The 25,393-nt window shown below is 39.8% G+C and overlaps 1 protein-coding gene across 4 annotated transcripts in view; it reads left to right on the top strand.

The window, feature by feature from the left end:
- The window catches only part of Stau2 (staufen double-stranded RNA binding protein 2), a 311,167-nt gene that overhangs the window by 13,261 nt on the left and 272,513 nt on the right, over positions 1 to 25,393 (top strand). Inside the window, exon 3 of one of the 4 annotated variants that reach the window (XM_057790248.1) lies at positions 24,003 to 24,133. The exons of the other annotated variants lie outside the window; for them this stretch is intronic. Coding sequence (XP_057646231.1) covers positions 24,020 to 24,133 — 114 coding nt within the window. The 5' untranslated portion in view covers positions 24,003 to 24,019. The remainder of the gene's footprint in view (positions 1 to 24,002; positions 24,134 to 25,393) is intronic. 4 annotated transcript variants of the gene reach the window in all.

Genomic DNA, 25,393 nt, shown 5'->3' with positions numbered 1-25,393 from the left:
TGTGAATTGTTTTTCTGTGTCTACTGTCACCTCTTCCTTTTTATTTGTAATCAACAGTCCTTGAATTGTGATTACCATTTGTAGAATGAATTGTTCGCCAAGTAACTAAAGGGAATTCACTAGCTTCCAGGATATAGCAGAGGGGGCATGGTATATTGATGCCTTTTCTTCCTGATTTTAACGTCATAGGCAGAGAAACTTATTTTTCCATTAGACTGCAGCAGTGCAAATAAATAAGGTGCTGCCCATGCTGGATAGTGTTAACTGAGTGGCGAAAATAGGGCTATTTTTTGTGGATTGGAGTTTGAGGGAGATTTGATAGGTCAGGGTATCCTAAGGGGTAGGAGAATTCTAAAGTAGACACTTGTAGCATTGGGAGAGAGAGAGTTTACAACTCTAAGCTTGAGAATAGATGCTGGAATATTGAAGTGAAGAGGAAGCTCTGAGTCCTGCATAAAGTAGAGTGGGGGGAACAGGCAAGACAAAGTAGAGTTTGAATGCAAAAGAGTATGGATCCCTGTAGGGCAAGAGGGGGCCAAGTGTCACAATGGTGGTTATTCCATGTCTAGTGTAAAAGTAGGCTGTGGGAGTTAGAGGATGTTGATACCTGTCTCACAGGTTCCGGGGAAGGAGCTACCAAGTTAGTGGAATGTATTGCTTGGCACTGGCCCTCTTACTCCCATTCTTACCTTTAATTTTACTAATAATATTGCTGTTGCTGCCAGACTCTGGACATTGGTAAAGGGACAGTAAAGGACGGGTACTCAGATCATTTAGTGTTTTGAGAAATGAGCCATTTGGGGCCTGTGTTGGTTTGAATAGGAATGACTCCTATAGACTCGTATCTGAATGCTTGGCCTATAGGGAATGGCACTATTAGGAGGTGCAACTTTGTTGGAGTAGGTGTGGCCTTATTGGAGGAAGTGTGGCCTTATTGGAGGAAGTCTATCACTGTGGATGCAGACTTTGAGGTCTTTTTTTAAAAAATATGCTTTTTATTATATGCTTAAGCTATATCCAGAATGGCACACAGTTTCCTTCTGCTGCCTGCAGATCAAGATGTAGAACTCTCAGCTCCTTCTCCAGCACCATGTATGCCCACATGCCACCATGCCCCACCATGATGATAATGGACTAAACCTCTGAAAATGTAAGCTAGCCCCAATTAAATGTTTTCCTTTTATAAGTTACCATAGCCACAGTGTCTTTTCACAGCAATAAGATCCTAAGATAGGAGTTGGTACCAGGGACTGGGATATTGCTGTGATAGGCCTGTCCATGCTTTTATTTGGAGGAATGTGAACTTTGGGAGCAGTTGAACACTTAAAGTGGGCCTTAGTGGGCCATACTAGTAGGAACATGGAAGACGGTGATGCTGAGGTTGATTGAACTATGAGGGCCTGTCTCAAGAGGTTACAGAGGAGAAGAATGTTAGCATATGTATGGTCTAGAGACTGTTCCTGTGATATTTTGGCAAAGAATGTATGTGGCTGCTTTCTGTCCTTGTCTGAAGAGTCTACCTGAGGCTACAGTGGAGAGTTTTGGGTTAATTCTGTTGACAGACAAAATCTCAAGATAGCCAGTATTGACTCTGTTGTGTGGTTATTAGAGTCATTCTTATATAGATCAACAATGAAAAAGAGTAAGCAAAGAAAGGAAAAATACAAAATGTACAATATGAGGAGAAAAGGTACCAGGAAGTAGAATGGAACTAAGTTCTGTGTTTAAAGAGATAAACAGATTAAGAAATGGAATAGAAGGAGTGGCAACCTCAGGGCAAGACCCCACCCAGCTAAGCTTCCAACTTGTGAAAAGGAGTTAATGTAAAGTGAAAAGGAATTAAAAAAAAATCTTAGGGCCAGGTGTGGTGGTATATTCCTCTGATCCAAGCAGTCAGAAGGCTGGCAGGTCTCTGAGTTTGAGGCCAGTGTAGTTTACAGAACAAATTCCAGGACAGTCACACTTAGGCAGTGAAGGAAACCATGGAAAACAGAAAGCTGGTGAAGATGTAATTGAACAATGGGACCATGTTCCAGTCCCAGCAAGCAACAGAACTTGGCAACTTTGGTCACATGGTTCTGGCTTTAGAGTCAAGAATAGAAGAAATGGGCTATGGAATCTCCCTCTTCGACTAAGGAAAGCCATTGATGCCAGGCATATGTCAGGGGTGTCTCTGAATGAAGGCCTAGAGAGACCATTTCGTGAAGCTGTGAAGGTGAGGCCTGGATTGCCTTGGAGACTTCAAGAAGTTAAAGATGCCAGAGTTGTGGGACACCTGCTGAGGGGAGCTGCTAACAGGGAGTGAACCAGCCTAAGAGAAATAACTGCTGCAGTCAACAAAGCTGAAAGGACTTGGAGATCCGAAGAGCGTTTTGACTTCAGACATGGAGATTCAGAGTTTGGAGTTTGCCCAGCTGATTTTCAGTCTTGCTTTGGTTTAGTATTTCCTCAATATGTTCCCTTCAGTTTTTGGAATGGTAATGTATATTCTTATATTCTGCGCCATCATGTGTTTGAAGTATGTCATCTGTTTTTTTTTTTGATTTTGTAGGTGATTACAGTTAAGAGATTGCATGAATCTCAGAAGACACTTTGAACATTGGACTTTTAAACATTGTTGAGACTGTGATAAGACTATGGGGATTTTTGAAGTAGGACTAAATGCATTTTGCATTATCTTATGGCTACAAGCCTATGGAGGCCAGGGAGTGGAATGTGGTGGTTTGAATAGGTATGGATCCCTTAGACTCACGTGTTTGAATGCTTTGGCCCATAAGGAGTGGCACTATTAGGAGGTGTGGCCTTGTTGGAGGAAGTATATCACTGAGAAGGTAGGCTTTGAGGTCGCTTATGTGTTCAGGCTATGCTCAGTCTCCTTCTACTGTCTGCGGATCAAGATGTAGAACTCTCAACTTGTCTAGTGCTATGTCTGCCTACATATCACCACGTCCCACCATGATGATAATGGACTAAACCTCTGAATTGTAAGCCATCCCCATTTAAACGCTTTCCTTTATAAGAGTTGCCCTGGCCATGGTGTCTCCTCATAGCAATAGAATCCTAAGACGGGGCCAGATTGGCTTCCAGGACCCTTAGTTTTCATGCCTGAAGCTCCAGGAACTCTTCTTTGTTTTCCCTTAAAAATTATTAATTGCTGTGGGAAGATTCAGCCTTCAGAGGGTGGTGTTAGTTTGCATAAAAGTAGGGAAAGAAGTCGAGTAGGAAGCATGTATACATTCATTTCCTGCTCTTGAAAGTGGTGTGATGTCTTCCACTAGACTTCCTGGATGTACTGGACTATAAATTGTCATCATGAGCCAAAATAAATTCTTTCTCCCCTAAGTTGTTTCTTTTTTAGAACATTATAACAGCAACAGAAATGAAACTGTGAGGACACTGTCCTATTAGTAGTGACCTTGATAACCAGAGGGTAGTTAGTAGCAGTGGAAACCTGCTTTAACAAGAAAGATCACAGACAATGTGACTCTACAATTTAGGGAAAGAGAAAACACAAGAAAGAGGAATAAGAACACATCCCAATTCATTCCTTGATGCCAGTACTCCACAGATACCAAAGCCATGTAAACTAACACTATAGAGTAGTGTGCCCTATAGGTACACATATCCTTAGCAAATGTGTAGCACATTTAAAGGAATATTTCATGACCATGAATTATCCCAGGAATGCAGGGTTGGCTTAGCATAAGTAAATCAGTTAATATATTTTTATCATACTGATAGAACAAAGAAAATTATCATATGAGTGTTTTGGTTTGCTAGAAACCATTTGGCAAAGTGTAGCACCTGCTGGTGAAACAGGAGTAGGGCTAATAAGGAAAGACCTTAATATTTCCTTAACATCAGCATTAATGAAAACCCAAAGCTGACATCCAAGTCTGTTTTGGTCACTGTTCTATTGCTGTGAAGAAACACCATGACCATTGCAACTCCTATAAAGGAAAGCACTTAAACTTATTGTTTCAGAGATTTAGTTCATTATCATCATGACAGAAAGCATGATGACTGAGGCAGGCATGGTTCTGGAGAGGTAGCTGAGAGTTCTATATCTAAATTCTCAGGCAGCAGGAAGAGAGCCACTGGGTCTGGCTTGGGCTTTTGGAACCCTCAAACCCTCCCCCCAGTGATACACTTCCTCCAACAAGGCCATACCTCCTAATCCTTCTCAAGTACCACCACTCCCTGATGATTGAGTATTCAAATATGTGAACCTATGGGGACCATTCTTATTCAAACCACCACAAACTCCCTTAGGGAAAGACTGAAATTCTTCCTCTCATCAGGAGCAAGAAGACAAGAGAGAATTATGCCTTTTACCACTTGCACTCACCTGTAGTGTGTAGGAGGAAGGCCTTGTTCATCCTAGCTGCCAGGCTAGCTTAGCTCCAAAATAACCACACAGGAACTGTATTAATTAGATCACTGTTTGGCCTATTAGCTCTAATTTCTTATTGGCTAATTCTTACATCTTAATTTAACCTATTTCTATTAATCTGTATATCACCATGAGGTCATGGCCTACCAGCAAAGTTCTGGCATGTCTGACTCTAGCAGTGGCTCCATAGCATCTCTCCAACTCCGCCTTCTTCCTCCCAGCATTCTGTTTAGTTTTCCCCGCCTACGTAAATTCTGCCCTATCAACAGACCCAAAGTAGTTTCTTTTTTTTTTTAATTATTTATTATGTATACAATATTCTGTCTGTGTGTATGTCTGCAGGCCAGAAGAGGGCACCAGACCCCACTACAGATGGTTGTGAGCCACCATGTGGTTGCTGGGAATTGAACTCAGGACCTTTGGAAGAGGAGGCAATGCTCTTAACCTCTGAGCCATCTCTCCAGCCCCCCCAAAGTAGTTTCTTTATTCATTAATGGTAATCACAGCATACAGATGGAAATCCCACATCACCTCCCCTTTTCTGTTTAAATAAAAAGGAAGGCTTAACATAGTAAAATTAGATACAACAAAACAGGTATCAAACAAGAATTATATTTACAGTATTTATATCTACTTTATCTTTTATCATAACTAAGGAAAACTATAAATATAACTATAAATTCTTCAACTTCATCAAAGACTCCAGAAGGATATGATATTACCTAAGTAAACAGGAAGTGCATTGTAAGCAACTTCCAAAAACTCTAGAATTGACAGAGACATCTCATTCCGTGGACAGTCACTCAAAGTTTTTCTGTACCGTTAGGGCATCCACTTTCAGCCTACAGTCCCATAATATCCAGCAAACTTTTTATGAAGCAGGAAATTTCAAAGACAGTTCTGCCTATATGGCAGTTTGCCAGTCACTTTCTTCTGTATCCTGTAGAATGTCCTGCAGACTCTTTCATGAAGCAGGAATCTCAGAGGATTGTCTGACCTTTAGGCAATGTCAGCAGTCATTTCTCTGTGGATTCTGCATGTACAGTTCATCTAACAAACTCCATAAGGAGCCTCTTTGATGCCCATCTTCCTCATGAAGTAATTGGTGCTGCCAGGAGTAGATAATGTATCATTGTCATGAAAAGTCCTAAGTTATTAAAACATTTTAAATGCCATATTCTGAAAGTCTCTGAAAGATTTGAAGATATCTATCTAACTGAAATATATCTCTATATCTCTAGAAAACCTAACATGACTACAATCTTGACTATTATAGATAACTGTCTATAAATCTATATTTCTTATACATTACAGTTTTAAATGAAGTACACAAACACAATACCTTAATCAAGGACAGAAATATACATAGACAGTATAACAAAATTTACCTTAAATTTGTATCAGTAAACCAAGATCTATACCAAAGCAAATTATTCCTCTCTATAGCATATTCCCCCTTTAAATGTAAACAAACAGTTATTCACAATATTTGGGAATATGGGTGTAGTTATTTCTATCCAAATTGCTTCCTGCTGTTTGGGGGCACTGTTAATCAGGTCTTTTATGGTGTATCCTGTGTGCTAGGTTCATCTCAGTCAGCAGTTGGGTGAAGTAATTTTTTGAGGGGTGTTCATGGTGACCTTTCAGGGGGTCGTGTTCCATCATACCACACCAGTCTGGAAGCAATCCACAGGTTCTCATTCTCTGTGGAAACCAGAAGATCCTCTTTTCCAAAGCAACATATCCTTAGACCCAAATTTGGAAGTCATGATGCCTTTATAATATACATGCTCGTTTAGTTTAGCAGCCCATACAATGAAACGTCTCTCTGTACTTAGCTCTTTCACAGTCAAAAAATTCAAAGAAAACACAATAATATATATAATTCAGACTCTCTGTGAATTTTCCATCTTTATGTGGCTTATTTTTCTTTACTCCTATTTATCTATGACTGTCTATACTCTGTCTCTTTAAAGACTTTTTATTTTTACTTCTTTTTCAACACTCTGTACTCTTTCTTCTCTCTCCCAAGCCATGACTCATCTGGATTTGTCTTTATTACATATCTGTAATTATTTTCTGTCTAGGAGGGCTTTTGCACATCTTAAAACTTACGCTGTGCCACTAGTAGGGGAAATATGGAAGTGCCTGCTTGCCCACCCAGTCTAAAATTTAAACTGTGTTGTTATTGCTGCATATATGGTACTGTCTGCTCACTATGCACAGTCCAGCGTGGAGCTGCTTGTGCCTCTGAGCCGTGAACACTGGCCCAGTTCCAGGCCCAAAGCTGGTCCATGTTGCCATTAAACAAGCTGCAGCAGTCTGCTCACAAACCCTATTCAAATGCTCTGTAGCTGGACCTCCTGCCTGAAAGAGCCAGAGGTCATGCTGGCATTTCAAAACCACTGCTTTTTTTCTGCTGTGGCTGAGTCAGGAAAATCTCTTAAAGGAGCAGCAGTAAGCGCCAGCAAACAGCAAGAAGCTGTGTTAAACTCTGGTTTTTTTTTTTTTTTTTTTTTTTTTTTTTTTTGTCTTGGATTCCTTTTCAAGCCCTCTTAGGTTTTATGTGGATTTAGTTGGCCACATGGGTGGTTCTTGCAACAGTAGTGGAAGTTATAGCAGGAGCAGTTATACAAGAAAAAAGAAACCATCTGCAGATGACAATAATCCTCTGTATAGAAAATCTTCATGAATCCAGGCACGCAGAATTCACAAAGTCAGTAGCTAAAGTGATCATGCATTTAGGCACATGAAAAACCATATGAAACAGTTGTGTTTCTGTATGCCAGCAATGAAAATCTCAATTAAAAGTTCATTTGTGAATGAGTGAGATGGCTCAGCTGGTAAAGGCACACACTGCCGAGCCCGGGAACGTGGTGGAGAGAGACAGCTGAGTCCTTCAAGTTTCCACACGTTGGCCAAGGCACATGCGCTTTCCCTCAGCAGGTCTTTATACAGGTCCTGTACACCGACAACCATGAAACATTGTTGGAAGAAATGAAAGGAAAGCTAGATGGGCAGAAAACATACTGCATCTGTGAATAGGAAGGCTTAGTAGATGAAGATGACCCTTTGGCCTCATGCAGCCTACAGAATCAGTGTAGTCTTCATTAGAACTATAATGAAATACAGAGGTGATACTTAAACACACAGTAAGAACAGGCTCGAATGTCCTAACAGCATTGCAAAGGAGCAGAGCTGACGAGAACTCATATTTCCTGTTTGAAATTCTACTACAGTAATCCCAACGAGATGATATTGTCAGTGAAGATGGTTTATGGACCAGTAGAATGAAATTGAGAATATAGAAATAAGCCAGGATGCATTTTTATTTTTATTTTGACAAGGATGCCAAGACTTGAGAGGGGGAAAGAATAATCTCTTCAATAGGTTATTCTGGGACAGTTGAAAACGATCCTTATACAATACATGAAACTCAAATTGTGTGTTCTAAATTTAAGAACTGGGTTGCTGATAATGTTTGCCTGCCATTCTTGCTCCCCAGGAGGGTGATACGGATGTTTCAGTAAAGGATAGTTAAAGGCCAGTCTGAGCACTATAGCAAGGATGCCTCTCAGAAGCTCTCTCCCCAAACTCCCAAAACTAAAATTTACAACTCCAATGAGAAGTGGGGGGAGAAAACCTAAATTTTATTATAAAGAAGGCATACTAGTCATGAAGATGCCCATGAAAACAAGACTGCATACATGACCAGACTGCATACATGACCAGACTGCATACATGACCAGATGAATCCAAAGGCTCATGAGATACTGCATGCATGCTAGGATAGCTAGAATCAAATCAAAAGACCAAACAGTAAGTTTGCCAGGACTGGGAAAATTTGAGCTTTTGTATACTAGTGGGAGTTTGAAGTGATGGATCTTCTGTGGGAAAACCAGTGAGTTCCTCAAACTGAAGCACAGAGTTGTTATGATCCACTGATTTTCATTTAAATACACATTTCACAGAGTTTAAAATAGGTACTCAGATATTTACATTTATAATAGTGTTCAGTAGAGAAATGAGAGAAACAGACCAAATACATGTCGGTAGGTGAGTGAATAAGCAATCTGTGGTATCGATACTTCAGAAAATAGTACCTAGACAGAAAAGTACTGATACATGTCATACTGTGGGTGAGTCTTAAAAATATGCTGAAGAATCGAACACACAAAGCCAGATATGCTATGATTCCATTTATATGAAATATCCAGAATAGGTAATTCAGAGAGGCAAAATAAAAATTGGTAGTTGCCAGGGTCGAGACCAGTAGCAGTTCTACGTCCCTATGCTGCAGCCCTTTAATACATTCCCTCATGTTATGGTGGCCTCCAGTCATAAAGTTATTTTCGTTACTACTTCATAACTGTAATTCTGCTACTGTTATGAATCATAATGTAAATGTCTGATATGCAGGATTTCTGATGTATGATCCCCGTAAAAGGGTCATTTGACCTCCACAGGGGTTGCCCCCTACAGGTTGGAAACCACTGGCCTAGAGAGAACGACTGGGGAGCAACTAACTGCCTAGTCGGCATGGAGTTCCCTTTTTAGAAAGAAGACATGTTTTGCAATTAGATATAGGTAGTGACTGTAAAGTGCTTTGAATTAAATTAAATTTCAGTATATTGCTTGCCTTTAATGGATTAATTTGACGCTATGTCACTTTCAAAATTTAAATGTTTGCAAAAAAGAAAGAAGATACAATTCATAGCCAAGATTAAAAAAATCAGACTAGAAAGATTGATTCATTTTTGTAGACAAAGATATAAAAGTGCTGCTATCAATATGTTCCAAATGTTTAAGAAGATAAAAATGATGTGAGAATAAGGGGAAAATATAAAATGTCACTGATGGAACTTATAGAAACAGAGTACAGTACCTGAAGTTAAAATACTGAAGAGAGTTGATAGTAAATCAGACAGGAGAAGAAGCGTGAACTTGAATCTACAAGTTCCGAGTGTTCAGAATGAAGCGTAGGTTGGAAAGATTTAAACCACCAGCACTGCCAACGTCATGCTGGTCCCACCAGGCAGGTATCAGTGAGCTGTCGGGAGAGAATGAGGCACCTGAGACAGTGGACCTAGGGCTCAGGAGAAAGGAAACAAAGCATTAGAAATGACTACATGTCTACTGAAAACCGCAAATGGTGCTGAGAAAGAAGTCTGTGAACCCAAAGTGAAAGGCATGTTAAAGGAACCGCACATAATAGCAGAACATTAGTGATGCCGAGGGTGTCTTGACTGAGGCAAGTAGGTGCACTCCGAAAATGCTTCCTACTGCCCAGCATGCAATGATGCCGAGGGAGTCTTGACTGAGGCAAGTAGGTGCACTCCGAAAATGCTTACTACTGCCCAGCACACTATGATGCCGAGGGAGTCTTGACTGAGGCAAGTAGGTGCACTCTGAAATACTTCCTACTGCCCAGCATGCATGCTGTGATACTGCGCAAACCGTCTACCTCTAAGCACCATTTTCAGCCCTGAACAAATAGTAAAGATATGAATGGATATGAGATGTTTGTAGAAGTTTCAGCCAGAAGAGTGATGCAGCCTTGTAATGAAGGAGAAACACCCGTCAGCAGTCTTTTCTAACCGAAAATACTTTCCAAAAATTAGAGACTTTCAGTTGTGATTTTTAAAACAATTCTTGAGTTGAAATTTACCTAATACAGTTGATTATAGTGACTGATTTTGGCCTCTGCAGTTCTGACATTAGTGTTAGATGTATATTGTTCCGTATCTGTTGCTGTCATTCATCTGCAGACATTTGTAATTTTCCCAAACTGGAACTGTAATTAAATGCTAACTTCTCCCATTGCCTGTCCCTTGAGCCCTGGCAATCACCATTTTAGCTTCTGACTCTGCATTTGACTACTCTTAAGTATTGTTATATAAATATAATTGTATGTATTTGTCCTTTTGACACTGGGTTAATTTAGTACAATGTTTTCAAGGTTCATGCTTTAGTCTATATCAGAATTTTTTTGCTTTTGAAAATTGAATAGGAAATACTCCTCTATGTGTGTGTGTGTGGTTTGTCCATTCATCCACTAGTAGGTATTTAAGTTGTTTTCACCTTTTTACTAGTGTGGGTCCGAGTGGATCTGTTGTGTGTATACACCACATTTTGTTTTTACTAGTGTGAGTCCGAGTGGATCTGTTGTGTGTATATACCACATTTTGTTTTTACTAGTGTGAGTCCGAGTGGATCTGTTGTGTGTATATACCACATTTTGTTTTTCCAGTCATCTCTTGGCAAACACTTGGGTTACTGCTCCTGTTTATCTGTTGTGGATAATACTGCTATGAGCATGATATAGAAACATGAGTCCACAATTTGAGTTCTTTTTATATATGTGCCATATAGTAATTCTGTCATTACTGCTTTCAGGAACTCTACATTCTTTTCCATAGAGAATACATGCAACAATGCACAAGAGTTCCAGTTTCCCTACATTTTCATGAATAGTGATTTTCCATTAAAAAAAAAAAGGACCGCTAGCCACCCTAACTGATACACGAGGTATTTTTTTGTTTCTTATAGTAACATTTGTTGTGTGTCTTGACCATCTTTGGAGGACTGTCTGCTCAGTCCTTTGTCCTTTGTCCATTTTTTTTATAATTGGCTTAATAAAAAATTATATATCTTGGCTATTACTCCTTTATCGTGTATATTATTAACAAAGATGTGTTATTATTAAAGCGTCTTTCAAGAAGATTCTGAAGGAGTCCATTTTCAGCTGTCCAGCTCTATAAATAAGGTCATAAAAGAAGTTCTTAGGTTAATGGGAAAATATTAACACAAGGAAATTTGTATCTTTGAAAAGAAATGATTAAATGGTTGGCAAACACAAGACTTAATTTTTAACTTTTTGTAGACAATAATAGGCTAGGGCTTGCAGTATGGTTCAGTCGTAAAGTGCTTGCTTATGTGGAAGGCCTGCATTTACCAGCATGGGGAAAGAAGAGATAATGGATTAAAGCTAAAATGTTAGCAGTGTATTAGGTGTTTCTAACATACACAGAAAGAGATTGATGTCAATGGCATAAATATCGAAGGAAGGGAAAGGCAGCTATGGAATTGTTAATACACATGAAATGGTGCAGTGGGAGCTGCAGGCTGCGTTCCCAGCGCCCGGCACCCAGCTCCCACACTGGCTAGCTTTACACCTGAAATAACAACACACAAACTGTATTCTTTAAAATACACTGCTTGGCCCATTAGTTCTAGCCTCTTATTGGCTAATTCTCTTGATTAGCCCATTTCTAATAATCTGTGTAGCACCATGAGCTAGTGGCTTACCAGGGAGATTCTTAACCTGCTTCCGTCTCAGGAGAGGCATGGCGTCTCGCTGACTCTACTTTCTTTCTCCCAGCATTCTGTTCAGTCTACTCCGCCTATCTAAATTCTGCCCTATCAGGCCAAGCAGTTTTCTTTATTAATTAACCAATGAAAGCAACGGATAGATAAAGACACTCCCACATCAAAATGGTATAATGTTTATTTGAATGAAATCAGATGTGGTGGATGATGCTTGTGGTCCCAGCACTTGGGAGACAGAGGCAGTTAGAGGAAAGATTCTTTAAGTTCAAGACCAACCTGCTCTATACATCAAGTTCCAGGCCATCAAGGGCTACACAGTGATACGTTGTCACAAAACCAAACCAGGGTTGGGAAGATGGCTAGATGAGTAAAGTAAGTCCTTGGCATGCAAACGCAAGGCGGGACCTGAGTTCCCCTTCCTCCGGAACCCACATTAAAAGCTAGGCCCAATGGTATGCATGTATAATCTCAGTTCTGGGAAGGGAGAGGAAGATTACTTGGGGCTTGCTAAACATGAGCCTACTTAAAGTGGTAAACCCCATGTTAGTGTGAGACCCTGTCTCAGAAGGTCAAGTTGGATACCCAACATTGTCATTTGGTCCCTACATGCATGTGCATGCATGAACAAGACATTCACACGCGCATAAAGTACCATCCATAAAAATAAGAAAGAGAGAAACAGCAAAAGAATAGATAAAATCTGACAGCAGTGGTCCCTGAAGTAAATGGAACTTATCTGAACATGCTAATGGAAAAGTGAAGGCAGGTTGGCCTGAAGATCAGAGACCTGTAGATAGTATGTTTACAAGAAACTTCAAATCCAAAGGCAGAGATAGGTTAAGTGTGCAGGAGTAGATAGGGACTTCTGTGTCTCTTCCATGTATGGTGATAGAAATTGTATCTGCCCTCCTCTGAAGCAAGCTTGTTATATGATGTTTTTGCTTTTTTTTTTACGGGGGTGGGGGGTGCCGCCCAACTCCCAAATAACTCATGTGGAGGCTTATTCTTATCTAAAATGCCTGGTTTAGCTCGGCTTGTTGCTAGCCAGCTTTTGTTAAATGTCCTGACTACTTTCTTCCTCTGGGCTTTCCCTTTTCTTCCATAGTCTTACTTTCACTGTAAGTCCATGACTGGCTGGGTGGCTGGCCCCTGACCTCCTCCTCATTTCTCCTTCTATTTATTCTCTGCCTGCTAGCCCCACCTATCCTTGCTCCTGCCTCGCTGTGCTGTTGGCTGTTTAGCTCTTTATTAGACCATCATGTGCTTTAGACAGGCAGAGAATCACAGTTTCACAGAATTAAACAAATGTAGCATAAACAAAAGAAACACACCTTAAAATAATATTCCCCAACACAAGCTTCCTCACTATAAAAGAAAGAAACCCACACAGTCCATGAAAACAATAGTTCTTAGGACTTTGGACATCAGCTAGCGAAGGCCACTGATTCCTGAGATGAGAAACATATGAAGTACTATTTTTTGAATTTTCTCTCAGTTAATGTTTTTGATTAACTAAAAGAATTATAATAATCTCCAGTGCAGCAGTGATGAGAACTGAGACCGTCGGGAGGTTATTGTTTCAGGAGTGGACCTGTGAGAGTGGGTGCCCACTCTGCTGTCTTGTTCTCTTGACGCTCAGCCCGCTGCCTTGGTACTGGAATCGCAGCGCTGGGACTCGCAGACTTGAGAAGTGCAGGGAGTCAGTCTGTGGTTTCAGTAGGTCAGTCGTCTTGGTGTTCTGCTATAGCAGTCTGAAGTGAGGAGTACACAGCACGAGCAGTGCAGTTGCTGGAGCCCTGGAGGGGGGAGGCTTCCTAGATGTGGAATGAGTCTGCATTCTCTCTCACGTGAGATGACGCAGTTCTGCAGCCAGTCAACAAAAGCAAGACTTAAACAGACTGCTTCTGTGTCCTTAGCTGCAGCCTAGATAAAGTTCGGGAAGAAGTATAGGCATGAAAAACACCCAGCACAGCATGGCAAAATTCACAGTGTATGTTGCTCAGTAACAATTATGTGTGTTGCCAGGCAGTGGTGGTGCATGCCTTTAATCTCAGCACGGGAGGCAGAGGCAGGCCTGGTGAGTTCGAGGCCAGCCTGGTCTACAGAATGAGTTCCAGGACATTTCCAAAGCTACTGAGAAACTCTGTTCCAAAAAAAAAAAAAAAAAAAAAAAATTACATGTGCAAGAAACTTGAACATATGACCCATAACGAAGTAAAAATCAAAACACATACTCAGCTGACATAAAGTGATAAAATTAAACAGAGGACATTAAAGTCAGTTATATGCTGGACAGGGTAGGTTATTTCTATATTCTCAACTACTCCAGAGGGCTGAGACATGAGGATAATTGAGTTTTAGGTCAGCTAGCATCACACAGTAGGACCCAATCGATAAAATAAAATTGGTTTGGAGAGGTGGAGGTGGCCCAGGTTGGCAGCATGTGCTGCTCTTCCAGAGGACTCAGGTTCCCTTCCCAGCTCCCACATCACTGCCTATAGCTCCAGCACCAGGGCTGAGGACATAGCTAAGCTGTAGAGTGTCTGTCTAGCATATTTAAGACCTTGGGTTCAATCCCTACTGCTGTAGAAAGCAAAAGAACACCCCACAAACCAATTTAACACCTTCCACCTGGATTCTACGACTGCGGTAGATAGGAATGTAAAGACAGGTTTTGATGGTCGTGACAGCGCCGTGGGACCCTGTGGAAAACAGACTGGGCTGGGATGATGCAGCGCAGCTGTGGAGTGTTTGTCTGGCTTGTTTCAGACCATGGGTTAGCACCCAGTACTGTAGATCAAAATCTCCGCAAACCCCAATAGTGCAGACAGCTCTCACCGAATCAACTGTTTCCTACAGGGAAGAATGCGGGGACAGTTTGTCAACTTGATGGGATTCAGGACCAGCATTAAAATGAATCTCTGAGTATGCCTGCGAGAGAGGATCTGATGAGGTTAATTCTGATGGGCAACTTTATTTCATATTTGTAATTTAACACATAGCGTTGTTTATGCCCTGACTGATTGTCTCTATATGTATAATCAGTAGACATGAGTAAAGTTTCGTCCCGTGGCCATCTCAATATCGATTATGATGATGTGCAGATACACTGTTTAACTCAGCATCTTTTTGTTGGTTTCTTCTTTCGAGACAGAGTTTCTCTGTGTATCCTTGGCTGTCCTTGAACTCGCTCTTTCCCCCAGGCTGGCCTCAAACTCACAGAGATCCTCCTGCCTCTGCCTCCCAAGTGAGTGCTGGTATTAAAGGCATGTGCCAAGGTTTTTGTTTGTTTGCTTGCTAGATCAGGGTCTCTCTTTGTAGCTCTGTCTCCTGTTGTGGAGCTTACTGTGTAATCCAGGCAAACCTCAAACTCACAGAGATCCACCTGCTTCTCTGCTTGTCCCTTGCCTCCCATTGCTGGGACTAAAGGTGTGTGTCACTATGCCCAACTTAACTCAGAATCTTAAACATGAGTTTGGAATGCAGTTTTCCATTTTAAGTTAAAAAAAATGGAATGTAGTTATTTTAATTTTGTTACTAGGATCAGCAAGAGAAGCTAAATGTGATTTAAAATTATTGAGACTGGGCCTTAACATGTGCAGCTTACTGGTTTGGAACCCACTGCATAGACTAGGTTGGCCTTGAACTTGCTGCTGCTATCTTGCTGAGTACTGAGCCATGGTTGTGTGCCATCAGCCCTGTCTGTGTGAGACTTGATGAAGCTGCATTGAAGCTGTCCATTTCAGCTCTTGGGTGCTAATGGTGGGTGAGCCTCTGCCAGCAAAACTGCTGCTTACCTCTAAGAACAAGAACGCTGAAGCATGAGATCTTTGCTTTTTACTTTGAATGAAGATCTTCTCATACTGAGAGTACTTCTTTTCTGGTAGAAGAAGCTGTAGTTTTGACTTTGAGATACAGAGTTAAAATGTGACTCAAGCCTTTAGCAGAAGGCAGACAAAGATGTGTGTTTGTGTGTAAATATTAAACAAAAAATTAGTAACGTATAATTTGGTTTGAAGTTAGGAATTTTACTGCTTGGTTGCCTTTTTTAAATATTTTTCCTTTTGTTTTATGAGAAGTCGTAAACATCTTGATAATGCATTACTATTTAATTATTAAACTTGTTTAAACTGTAAAGACAAATTTATTCTTGATAACAGTCTTCAAGAAAATAGGGGTAGAAAAGAACTTCCTTAACCATTAATAATGAGCAGTTTATATTTAGAAATATGCACATTTATATACATATGTACATATAACGTAACTAGTTGTATATATACATGTAACAATTAGTGGAAAAAGAGACCCTGACTTAGGAGAGCAGGGAGGGCTGCATTGGAGGGGTTGGAGGGAGGCAGGGGAAAGTGCTATCATTAAACCATAATCTCAAAATTAAGATTGAAGAAAGAAAAAGGAAAAACATTATTAGCTTAAATTTTGTTTACTGGTGAAAAGTTGAACTCTTTGGAAAGAAATCAAGAACAAGACAAAGATATTCATTTTCATTAGTCCCGTGTAGTATTTTATTTGCTTAATGATCGTAGCCTGTGCAGTTAAGCGAGAGAAGGTCCCCAGCCTGGGAAAGAGGGATGCAATTGTCTTTATTTGTAAGTGGCCTAATTGCCTGTGTAGATCTGCCAGGATTCTGCTAAAGCTAATGAGTGACTGTATTTGAGTTGTAGGATATAAGGACAATTACAAACCAATCTTTTCTAAAGTATACCAATAGGACTTCCAAAATGATGTAAAAATAATGCTTTCAGGATCATTAAAAATGTGAAATAGCTGGGTTTGGTGTCGTACACTGCAGTCCCAGAACCCATGTGGCAGAGACAGGGGAGTTGGTACAAACTCCAGGTCAACCTGGTGTATATAGCAATTCCCAGCTAAGAAAACCAAAACTAAAACCAAAAAGGCCATACTTTCATAGTGATATTTAAATCTAGGGAAATATTTTAAAGAAAATTGAGAACTACAAGTTATTGCTGAGAGAAATGAAAGAGCACCTGTATAAACTGAAACTGAGAAAGTTGATCTTCACTGTTCACTAATTTCTTGTGAGTTGAATTTCTGTAAAATTGCCCTAGTTGCAAAAATATTTGTAATCCACAAGTCCTTTTGCTTTGATGGTTATTCACAGACTCGTGGAATCGTGAAAATTCTGATTCTCTCAACATACACATCCCCACCTGAGATGGAACAGCCCCATCTGCATTCTTTCTAGCGTCTGCATTGCCAGCAGGAGGTTTCTCGTGGTCGCTCACTGTCACTCCGTCTGAGCTTCTGTGCTTCTGTTAGCTGAAGTCTGTGGAGTGTTCCTAGTTAAAGAAGGCTCCCATGTGCCTTATAGAGAAATACCTATTAGATAAGTTCGACCAGGCAGAACTACAGATCATTTTCATGAATTGTATGACAACTTTGTTAGCATTTTGATTTTGACTAAATATTGGTCTCAAGATAGTAATATTCCAAATCTTATGTACTTTATTGTTAAAATGGAAAAAACATTAAAAATTCACTTCTTTATTCTATAACTTAGAGAGCCAAAACAACAGTGCAAAAGAATAACATACAAGGCCAACTGTCCACGAACCAAGAGTTATTATAAAGCTGCAGAAAGATGGTATTGCCATAAAAGTAAACAAATTGATGGAACAGAGTAAGTCTTTCAGAGATAAAGCCATTCATTGACAAAAGTCATTAGAGTAGAGGAAATAGAACCACAGATGGCACTACGACTCGAAATAGCTGTGAACTTAAATGTAATACTTCTAGAAACTCTGAGACCAGTTAGATAATGATTTCTAAAATACAACGCAAAAAATATGATCTATAAAAGAACAAATTGGTAAGTTGTTGTTGATCAATAACATACTTGGCTTCTTTCTGGTTCTTGCTGTTCAGATTCTCACCATACATCTTATTTAAGTCTCCCATGCTACTCATATATGTGCTACTGCCTTCTAAATGATAGGTGCAATTGACATTTTCATCAACAGTGTACCCCTAAATACTATCAATTTCTGTTGGCAACCCTGTCTTAGTTACTGTTCTATTACTGTGAAGAGACATCATGACTTATAAAAGCAGCATTTTAATTCTTTTGGAATTTATGCTTAAGACATGAACTTACTGTTTTTCGTAGTGGATAGATATAAATTAGTTTAGTACCTGAGTAGCCCATCAGTGCTCTTTGCTTGGACAGCCTTAAATGTTAGGCTCATTTTGAACATTAAAATGCTCAAAACTTTACTAACTCTGGACAGATAGCCACATTTTCTCTAGAAAACAAGTCTCTGAGAGGCAAACTACTTTGTTCTTGGATTTTAAAAATGATTTTATTTTTTAGTTTTGCCTTTAAAAGGTTTTTTCTTTCTTGCACACTATGATGGGTTCTCTCCAGTAGCAGAGAATAGGAAGAGCAGGGTCTGGAAAGGAGACTCTAGGGTGGAAAAGCTGCAGTTACAGGAGGAGGGGGACTGTTTCATCAGCAGTAGCTCTGATGGGCATGACATTGTAGGCTGCTGTGAGTGCTCATTTAGGAAACACTTGCTGCTCTAGTAGGTCTAGTTCCATCTCCTGTTTCAAATCTCCCAACCCTTAAAACATGTTTTTTTTGTTTGTTTGTTTTGTTTTGTTTTTGTTTTTTTTTTGGTTTCTCGAGACAGGGTTTCTCTGTGGTTTTGGAGCCTGTCCTGGAACTAACTCTTGTAGACCAGGCTGGTCTCGAACTCACAGAGATCAGCCTGCCTCTGCCTCCCGAGTGCTGGGATTAAAGGCGTGCGCCACCACTGCCCGGCAAAACATGTTTTTAACCTTTTATTTTATGTGCATGGCCGTTTTGCCTGTGCAGCACATGTGTGCAATGCTAGTGGAGGCCACAAGAGGGCATGAATTTACAGCCAGTTGTGAGCCATCTTTGAGTGCTGGGAATTGAACCCTGGTCCCTGTTCCAGTGCTTTTAACTACCACATCATCTCTCCAGTCCCCATCCCTTTGCATTCTGTTCATGATCCACTTGATTTGTCTGATGTACTGGCGCCAGACACGGCCCTGTGCAAGGGCTCTGCTACTGAGCTGTGTCTCCGCTTTTCTTGCTCTTTCCCTTTTGGAAGCCAGGTGTCACTGTGTAGCTCAGTCTATACGTGGACTTGTCCTTCACCTCCTCTTCCCGAGTGCTGCAATTACAGATGTCCAGCTCTAAGTTTGGGCTTTTGTATACTTTCATTTGTCTCTTTGAAAAGCTTCAGCTGACTTTCTCTTGTCTTCTGACTTTGATGAGATCTTGTTTTCTCTAACTAATGTAATTAGTCTTTCAAAACCCGTCTTTCCACATCCCCTGTGCCTCAGGAGCCCCTGTAACAGCCTTGCCACGGTGCCCACCGTGCTGCCTTTATAGTTCCTGTTTCTCCCACCAGACATCTTGGTGGAGACAGTCTGCCTAAATTTGGAAACTTTACTGTTGTAGTTTGTAGAGTCAGCACTCAGGAAGCTTATGGTTGTTGCGAAAATGTAGTATATCTAGAACACAGAGTATATTTATATCTTCTTTGATATGTATTTTTCTTGTAATATTTTATTATACATATGCTTTATAAATATTTTATTCAAGTTATTGTGTTACATGTAAATGAATTTCATATCAATTAGATTAGAATATTCCCTTATGTAGATAAGGGAAGCTAAGTAAGTATAATTTATATAATAGTTGGGGAGTTTTCAATGGAGGGAAATTTAAGGCATTCTAATGACCCAAGGGGAAAACAGTAATCGAGTATCAAGGATATGAATGTCAAAGGATACTAAAGAGATATATTTGTATGTGTAAAATCAGCTATCCTGACAGAACATTTTGATTTAGAATGCCTGCATTTAGAAATCCATGAAAAATTTTATAAAACTATTACCAATAGTTTTAATAAATGATTTTAACTAATTTATAATTATTAGTAATAAATATTTAATTACAGTTAATAGTGTCTTATGCTTCCTTAGGTACCACCGTCCAATGAGAATGAGCAGCTTAGTGGATTTACTGTATTGAACGTAAGATTTATTACTGTCTCAAAGTCAGGGATGTATGAGTGGCTGGTACCTGAACCAGGCCTTTAACTGTTAATGGAGCAGTGGCTCTCTCCAAATGACACTTATATGTGAGATCTGCCGCTGTTAATCTTATGTAAAAGAGACTGTTACTATTCTAGCCACTCAAATCCCACGAGACACATTTCAAAAGATATTAGTAGTAGCCTCTTTAAAAACATACAATACAGTGGGATGCAGTGGTACACAACTTGTGTGCCAGCACTCGGGAGGGAGAGGCAAGTCAATCCTAGTGTATGTAGTGAGTTCCAGGCCCACAATAGCTATATAGTGAGACACTGTCTCAAAACCAAACCAAACTTAAATACTCTGTGGGAGTGGCAGGACCTGGCATGCTGGGATTTGGAGTCCAGACTAATGCAACTCCCAGGCCAGGGGGCCGGGATGGATGCCAGGGGCTGGGGCTACGCTCCAGACTTAACGGTACCTTTAGTTTTTTGAAAATATATATAGCTACATATCATGTTATATTAGATTATGTCTATCTGTCTCAGTTCGCCACTGCTAGGGACTGAACCCAGCAGGACTCATGCCTGTCGTGCAAGCTGTACTGCTGACTTACAGCCTAGCCTATAGCTCGACTTCTTTAGAGAGCACTTTGTTTCATAGTTTTGTAGCTACTTTATCAAAATTAGTATTTTCTCTCTGCGATCTGTGAGGTAGTTAATCCTAGTAAGATTTCTGATTAAGTGGGAACAAGCCCAGTGAAAAGGCACATGTCTGTGTTCTCAGCACTAGGGAGCCAGGAGTGGGACAGTTAGAAACTTAGGATCAAATGGGGTAACTAGCAAGTTCCAGAATAGGCTGCTCTACATACTGAGACCTTATCCTAAACAAAAACCGGTAAACTGTTTACAGCTGGGAAAGAAATCATTAGCTATAATTATTTTCTAATCTACCATCCTTAAGCATTTTGATTTTAGTTATGAAGCTTTATCAAATAGAGTCTTGCATGAAATTTGTTATACATTGAGATATTTTATTAGACTCATACTAATTTTATGAATGCAAAGTCAAAATAAATGAAATAAAAGGTTTATACCACATGTTGCTACTTTGTACTTTCTGGAAAGGAGTTTGATTAAGTTTTTATTACCAAAGTTTGCATAAATATAAATTATATTTAGAAATTACCAGGCGATAGTGGTACACACCTTTAATACCAGCACTTGGGAGGCAGAGGCAGGTGGATCTTTGAGTTCAATGACAACCTTGTCTACAGAGTGAGTTACAAGACAGCCAGGGCTACACAAAGAAACCTTGTCTTGAGAAACCAAAAAAACAAGACAACAAAAACCAAAAAAGAAAAAAAAAAGAAAAAAATTACACAGCTAAACATTTTCATCTATGAAAGGCTCACATTATGACAGGTATGCTTTAAAATATTTTTGTATTATAATTCATAGCATTAATAGAATGAGAATGGCATGTTTAGTGTAAATGCTATTTTTGATTAGACAACATTTTACCATACAATGCTTTCTCATTTTAACATTAGGTTTCTTTTTTATTGTCATTGTTTTATTTCCTTGAGACAGGGTCTTGCTTACGTAGTCCAGGTTGGTCGTGAACTATTGATCCCCTTGCCGTAACCTCTTGAGTGTTGGAACTTTAGACATGCACCACCATATCTTCCTGCTTTTGCTTTCTAAAAATACTCAGTAAGCTGGTCTGTTTCTTACGCTTGGGATGTTTCATTCTATGACAGTAAAAAATCAAAGTTGTTTAAAGTATCAGACCATCCAGTTTTCTATAGTGAGCTGCACTGAAGATGCATTTTATTTTATATTGGTTTTTCGAGACAGGGTTTCTCTGTAGCTTTGGAGCTTGTCCTGGAACTAGCTCTTGTAAACCAGGCTGGTCTCAGACTCACAGAGATCCTCCTGCCTCTGCCTTCCGAGTGCTGGGATTAAAGGTGTGCACCACTGCCGCCCCTCCGAAGATGCATTTTATAAAGTGCTTTTTTGCCTGATAGGCAGTGAATTACACGGAAGGCGGGTTTTCCCAAACCTGTCAGAACTTTTATCTATTTTGACTCTTCCAAGATAATAATGATTGTTTTGTTTTCTCTTGCCAGATACTCAGAATGGCGTACTCGGGCCAGTCCTTAGCTGTGCCAGTACTGCAGTTTGTTTGCTTAGGTTCTTCTCGTTGCTTGTGCTTTACTGACCATCTACGTAGCTTTCTTAAGAAACCATCTTTAACCATAGTATTCACGATAAGGCATTATACCATCTTATTGTACCCGCTAGTGTTACAGATTTGAAAGAGTCTTGTTTTGTACAGTAAACCTCATCTAAGTTTGTAGATGAGGTTGCTCAGTTGGCCTCTTTCCTTATGTATTCTCCGTGCACTATTACTGCTTCAGCAGACAGGATGTGCTTGCATGTTTGATGCTTAGATCTTGAAAGTTTTTGGCCTTGATAAATGGGAGATGAAATAAAAACTAAACAAGCTAAATGTGTCTGTAGATGAGGTAAAGGAAAACAGGATAAAATATTTGACTCTCACACTGAGAAGACATTCTAAAGCTGTAGTAATATGTGCACTGTAGTAACCATAGCATGCTTTTAAAATCTTAACTTGATGGGGTCTTATGAGGTAAGCAGACCCTTTCCTCCTCTTTCGTCCTTCTGTTTGTGTTTATTATTTTTATCGTGACAGGGTCTCCCTATGCTGCTCAGACTGGTTCTAAAGTCCCGGGCTCAAGACATGCCCCCACTTCAGTCTTGCTCATAGTGAGGACTGCAGGCCATGGCCCTAGCAGCAGGAGATCGTACACTTTCATTTTACAGGAGGAGCAGAGGCTGAACGAGCTTAAGACTATGACCTTGACGGTTAGGAAAGAATTTCTTAGGACACAACAAGCACAAACCATAATCGGAAAAGATTGAGAGCTCTAGGATATAGTCAATAAGAGCCAGCAGAGGCCTTTCATGGCGACCGTAACATAAAGTGGTCGGCTTTCCTAGTGACGTAGGAACACACAAAATGTCCAGACACTAGTGGGACAGCAGTAGGTAAACACCAAATCATAGATGAAGTTAGGACATATGACTGTACCCACACTTCAGGTTTGCAGCGTAGGAAATGAAGTTAGGATATATGACTGTACCCACACTTCAGGTTTGCAGCGTAGGAAGGGGGTTTGGCGCAGTCATTCTGAGAGTGATGAATGCAGCTACAGAATGTCTCAGTAGATGGTGGATAGAATCTTACTACAGTAGCACCATGGAAATTCTGTGTTTGTTAAAACATAACATGGGAATTTGTGCCAGTTAAAATCCCAACATACCAAAGAGTGAAGACAATATTTGAAAAAAACATATTTATTATAATGCTGTCAACGTGAATGAAAAACCAAATATATGGAGACTACTTTCTCATGACTACAGATATATTTGCAAATATATTTAACAATCACCTGAAAGAGTATATTCTAAATTCATCTTGGTAATCTTTGGAGAAGATTAAAGGAATCCTATGAAAATTAAGTACTGTTAGTAATTTTTTTAAAGAAAATGTTTATAATTATGAAATAGTGTTCAAAACAAATGTAGAAAACGTTAACAGTTTTAGTGCTGAGTAGCATTTAATTTTATTCCTACCTCTTTTTGTTCTTTTTGACACAGCATTGACTGTTTGACAAAAGTAGACAGATATTGGGCTTAGGGTTCTCGCATAGTTGGAAGAGGGTTCACCTACCATGCAAAGCCCTGGGTTCTGTCCCCACATGAGACTGGATGTGGTGCTCGTGCCTAGGATTCCAGCACTGGGCATCCTTGTCTACATAGTGAGTTTGAGTTCAGACAAAATGTACTTTTGTAGTAATACGAATCAAGAAACTTACCTGATGATGGTAAAAGTTTTTTGAGAGAAAAAGAAAAGTTATAATAATATATTTAAAGCTATTTCATAATCTTTAAGTATTGTGGTGGTATTATATATACATAGAGAATAACTTAGGTAAGAAAAAATAAACCTTTGTTTATTGTTTAAGATTTTCTACATTATTCTATTGCATGCGATGGAAGACATTACACGATATAAAGTTTTAAATACAAATTCATGAAAATAATTTAGCAGTCTGACTTTAGTCTAAAAAAGTCAACGCTAGTTTTTCTTCCCTTTTTAAAAGTCATTCTTGACAAACACTTTATAGCCTTTTTATTTGCAGCTTCTCTCCACGATAAAATGGCAAACCCCAAAGAGAAAACTCCAATGTGTCTGGTAAATGAGTTAGCCCGTTTCCATAGCATCCAACCCCAGTATAAGCTTCTGAGTGAAAGCGGGCCTGCTCATTCCAAGGTAAGGTCATAAAGAGACGGCGGCCGTGCTAACCGACTGTCAGACTCCGTCTGTCAGCTGTGGACTGTGCTCTATTTGGGGGTGTGTGTGGATGGCCTGAAGACACTTAAGTCTTAAGCAAGTTGTAATGTGTTATGTTTTGTAAAGTTCTCAGATGTAGTACCTCAAAAAACCTGGAAGCCATAAGATTTTTAACGTTTTGTAATTGAAGGCTCTCAGTTATAGAAATGTTAAGTGCTTTGCTTAGGAGCTCACACCAGCACCAGCGCTTACGCATGGAGTGCAGTGTTCTTCCTGGTAAACCAGGCTGCTACAAGGAGGATGGACAGAGTGGGTATTACAGTGCTTAAATATTGGTACGTCTTTTCTGATGTCATGCTTAACTTTAAGGGTTTATAGCTATAAAAGAAACTGTAAGTTGTATGTACCAGTATTATTATTATCTTTGCATTTGCTTACAGTGATGTCCTTTTAAATCAAAGGCAGCTTATATTTGTAGCTACAAGTGCATATATTTTACATGTAAAACATAGAAATTTACAACCAGTGTATCCATATTTGAGCTCTGTTCTTTTGGAAAACATTTCAGTTGTGCAGTTTTCCCTGACACATTTTAAATATTGGGTATTTTGATAGTCGTAGACTGGTACATAATATGGAAACAGTTGGCTCTAAAAGAGTTGGTTAGTCTTTAAAACAAGTGGCAGTGGGTTATTTGGATGTTTTCTGTCTTCTACAAACCAAGGAAAATAGGCGACACTGCAGTCTGTCGGGTTTGTTTGCTTTTCTAGAGGTGTTATGGACAATGCTGCAATTCCCATCTTCTCTTGTTCTGTGTTAGCAGAGAAGGTAGTTGTGTTCCTCTCCTGTCTGCCCAGTCATACAGCCCAACTCTTTCTACGCATGTTGTTCTTAGTCGTACCAGACTGTTTGCATTCTTTAATAGTTCATGGGAATTTCATGTCTCTTTACTTTTTCCTAAATGACATTAAAGTCTTTCTGCCTTCATTTTTTTCTTCTCCTGTCTCTGTCTGTAGGTAGAGACTGCTCTTTCGTTTCCTGACTGCTCAGACCCGAATAATCACACAGAAACTATATTAATTACAACACTGTTTGGCCAATAGCTTAGGCATATTTTTAGCTAACTGTTACACCTTAAATTAACCCATTTCTATTAATCTGTGTATTGCCACAAGGGTGTGGCCTGCCAGTAAGGTTCTGGCTGGTGGCTGGTGTCTTTCTCTTTTGGCAGCAATGTGG

This window comes from Chionomys nivalis, chromosome 16 (assembly GCF_950005125.1).
Source record: "Chionomys nivalis chromosome 16, mChiNiv1.1, whole genome shotgun sequence".
NCBI lineage: Eukaryota > Metazoa > Chordata > Mammalia > Rodentia > Cricetidae > Chionomys > Chionomys nivalis.
This window is presented reverse-complemented; position numbering and strand designations above follow the sequence as displayed.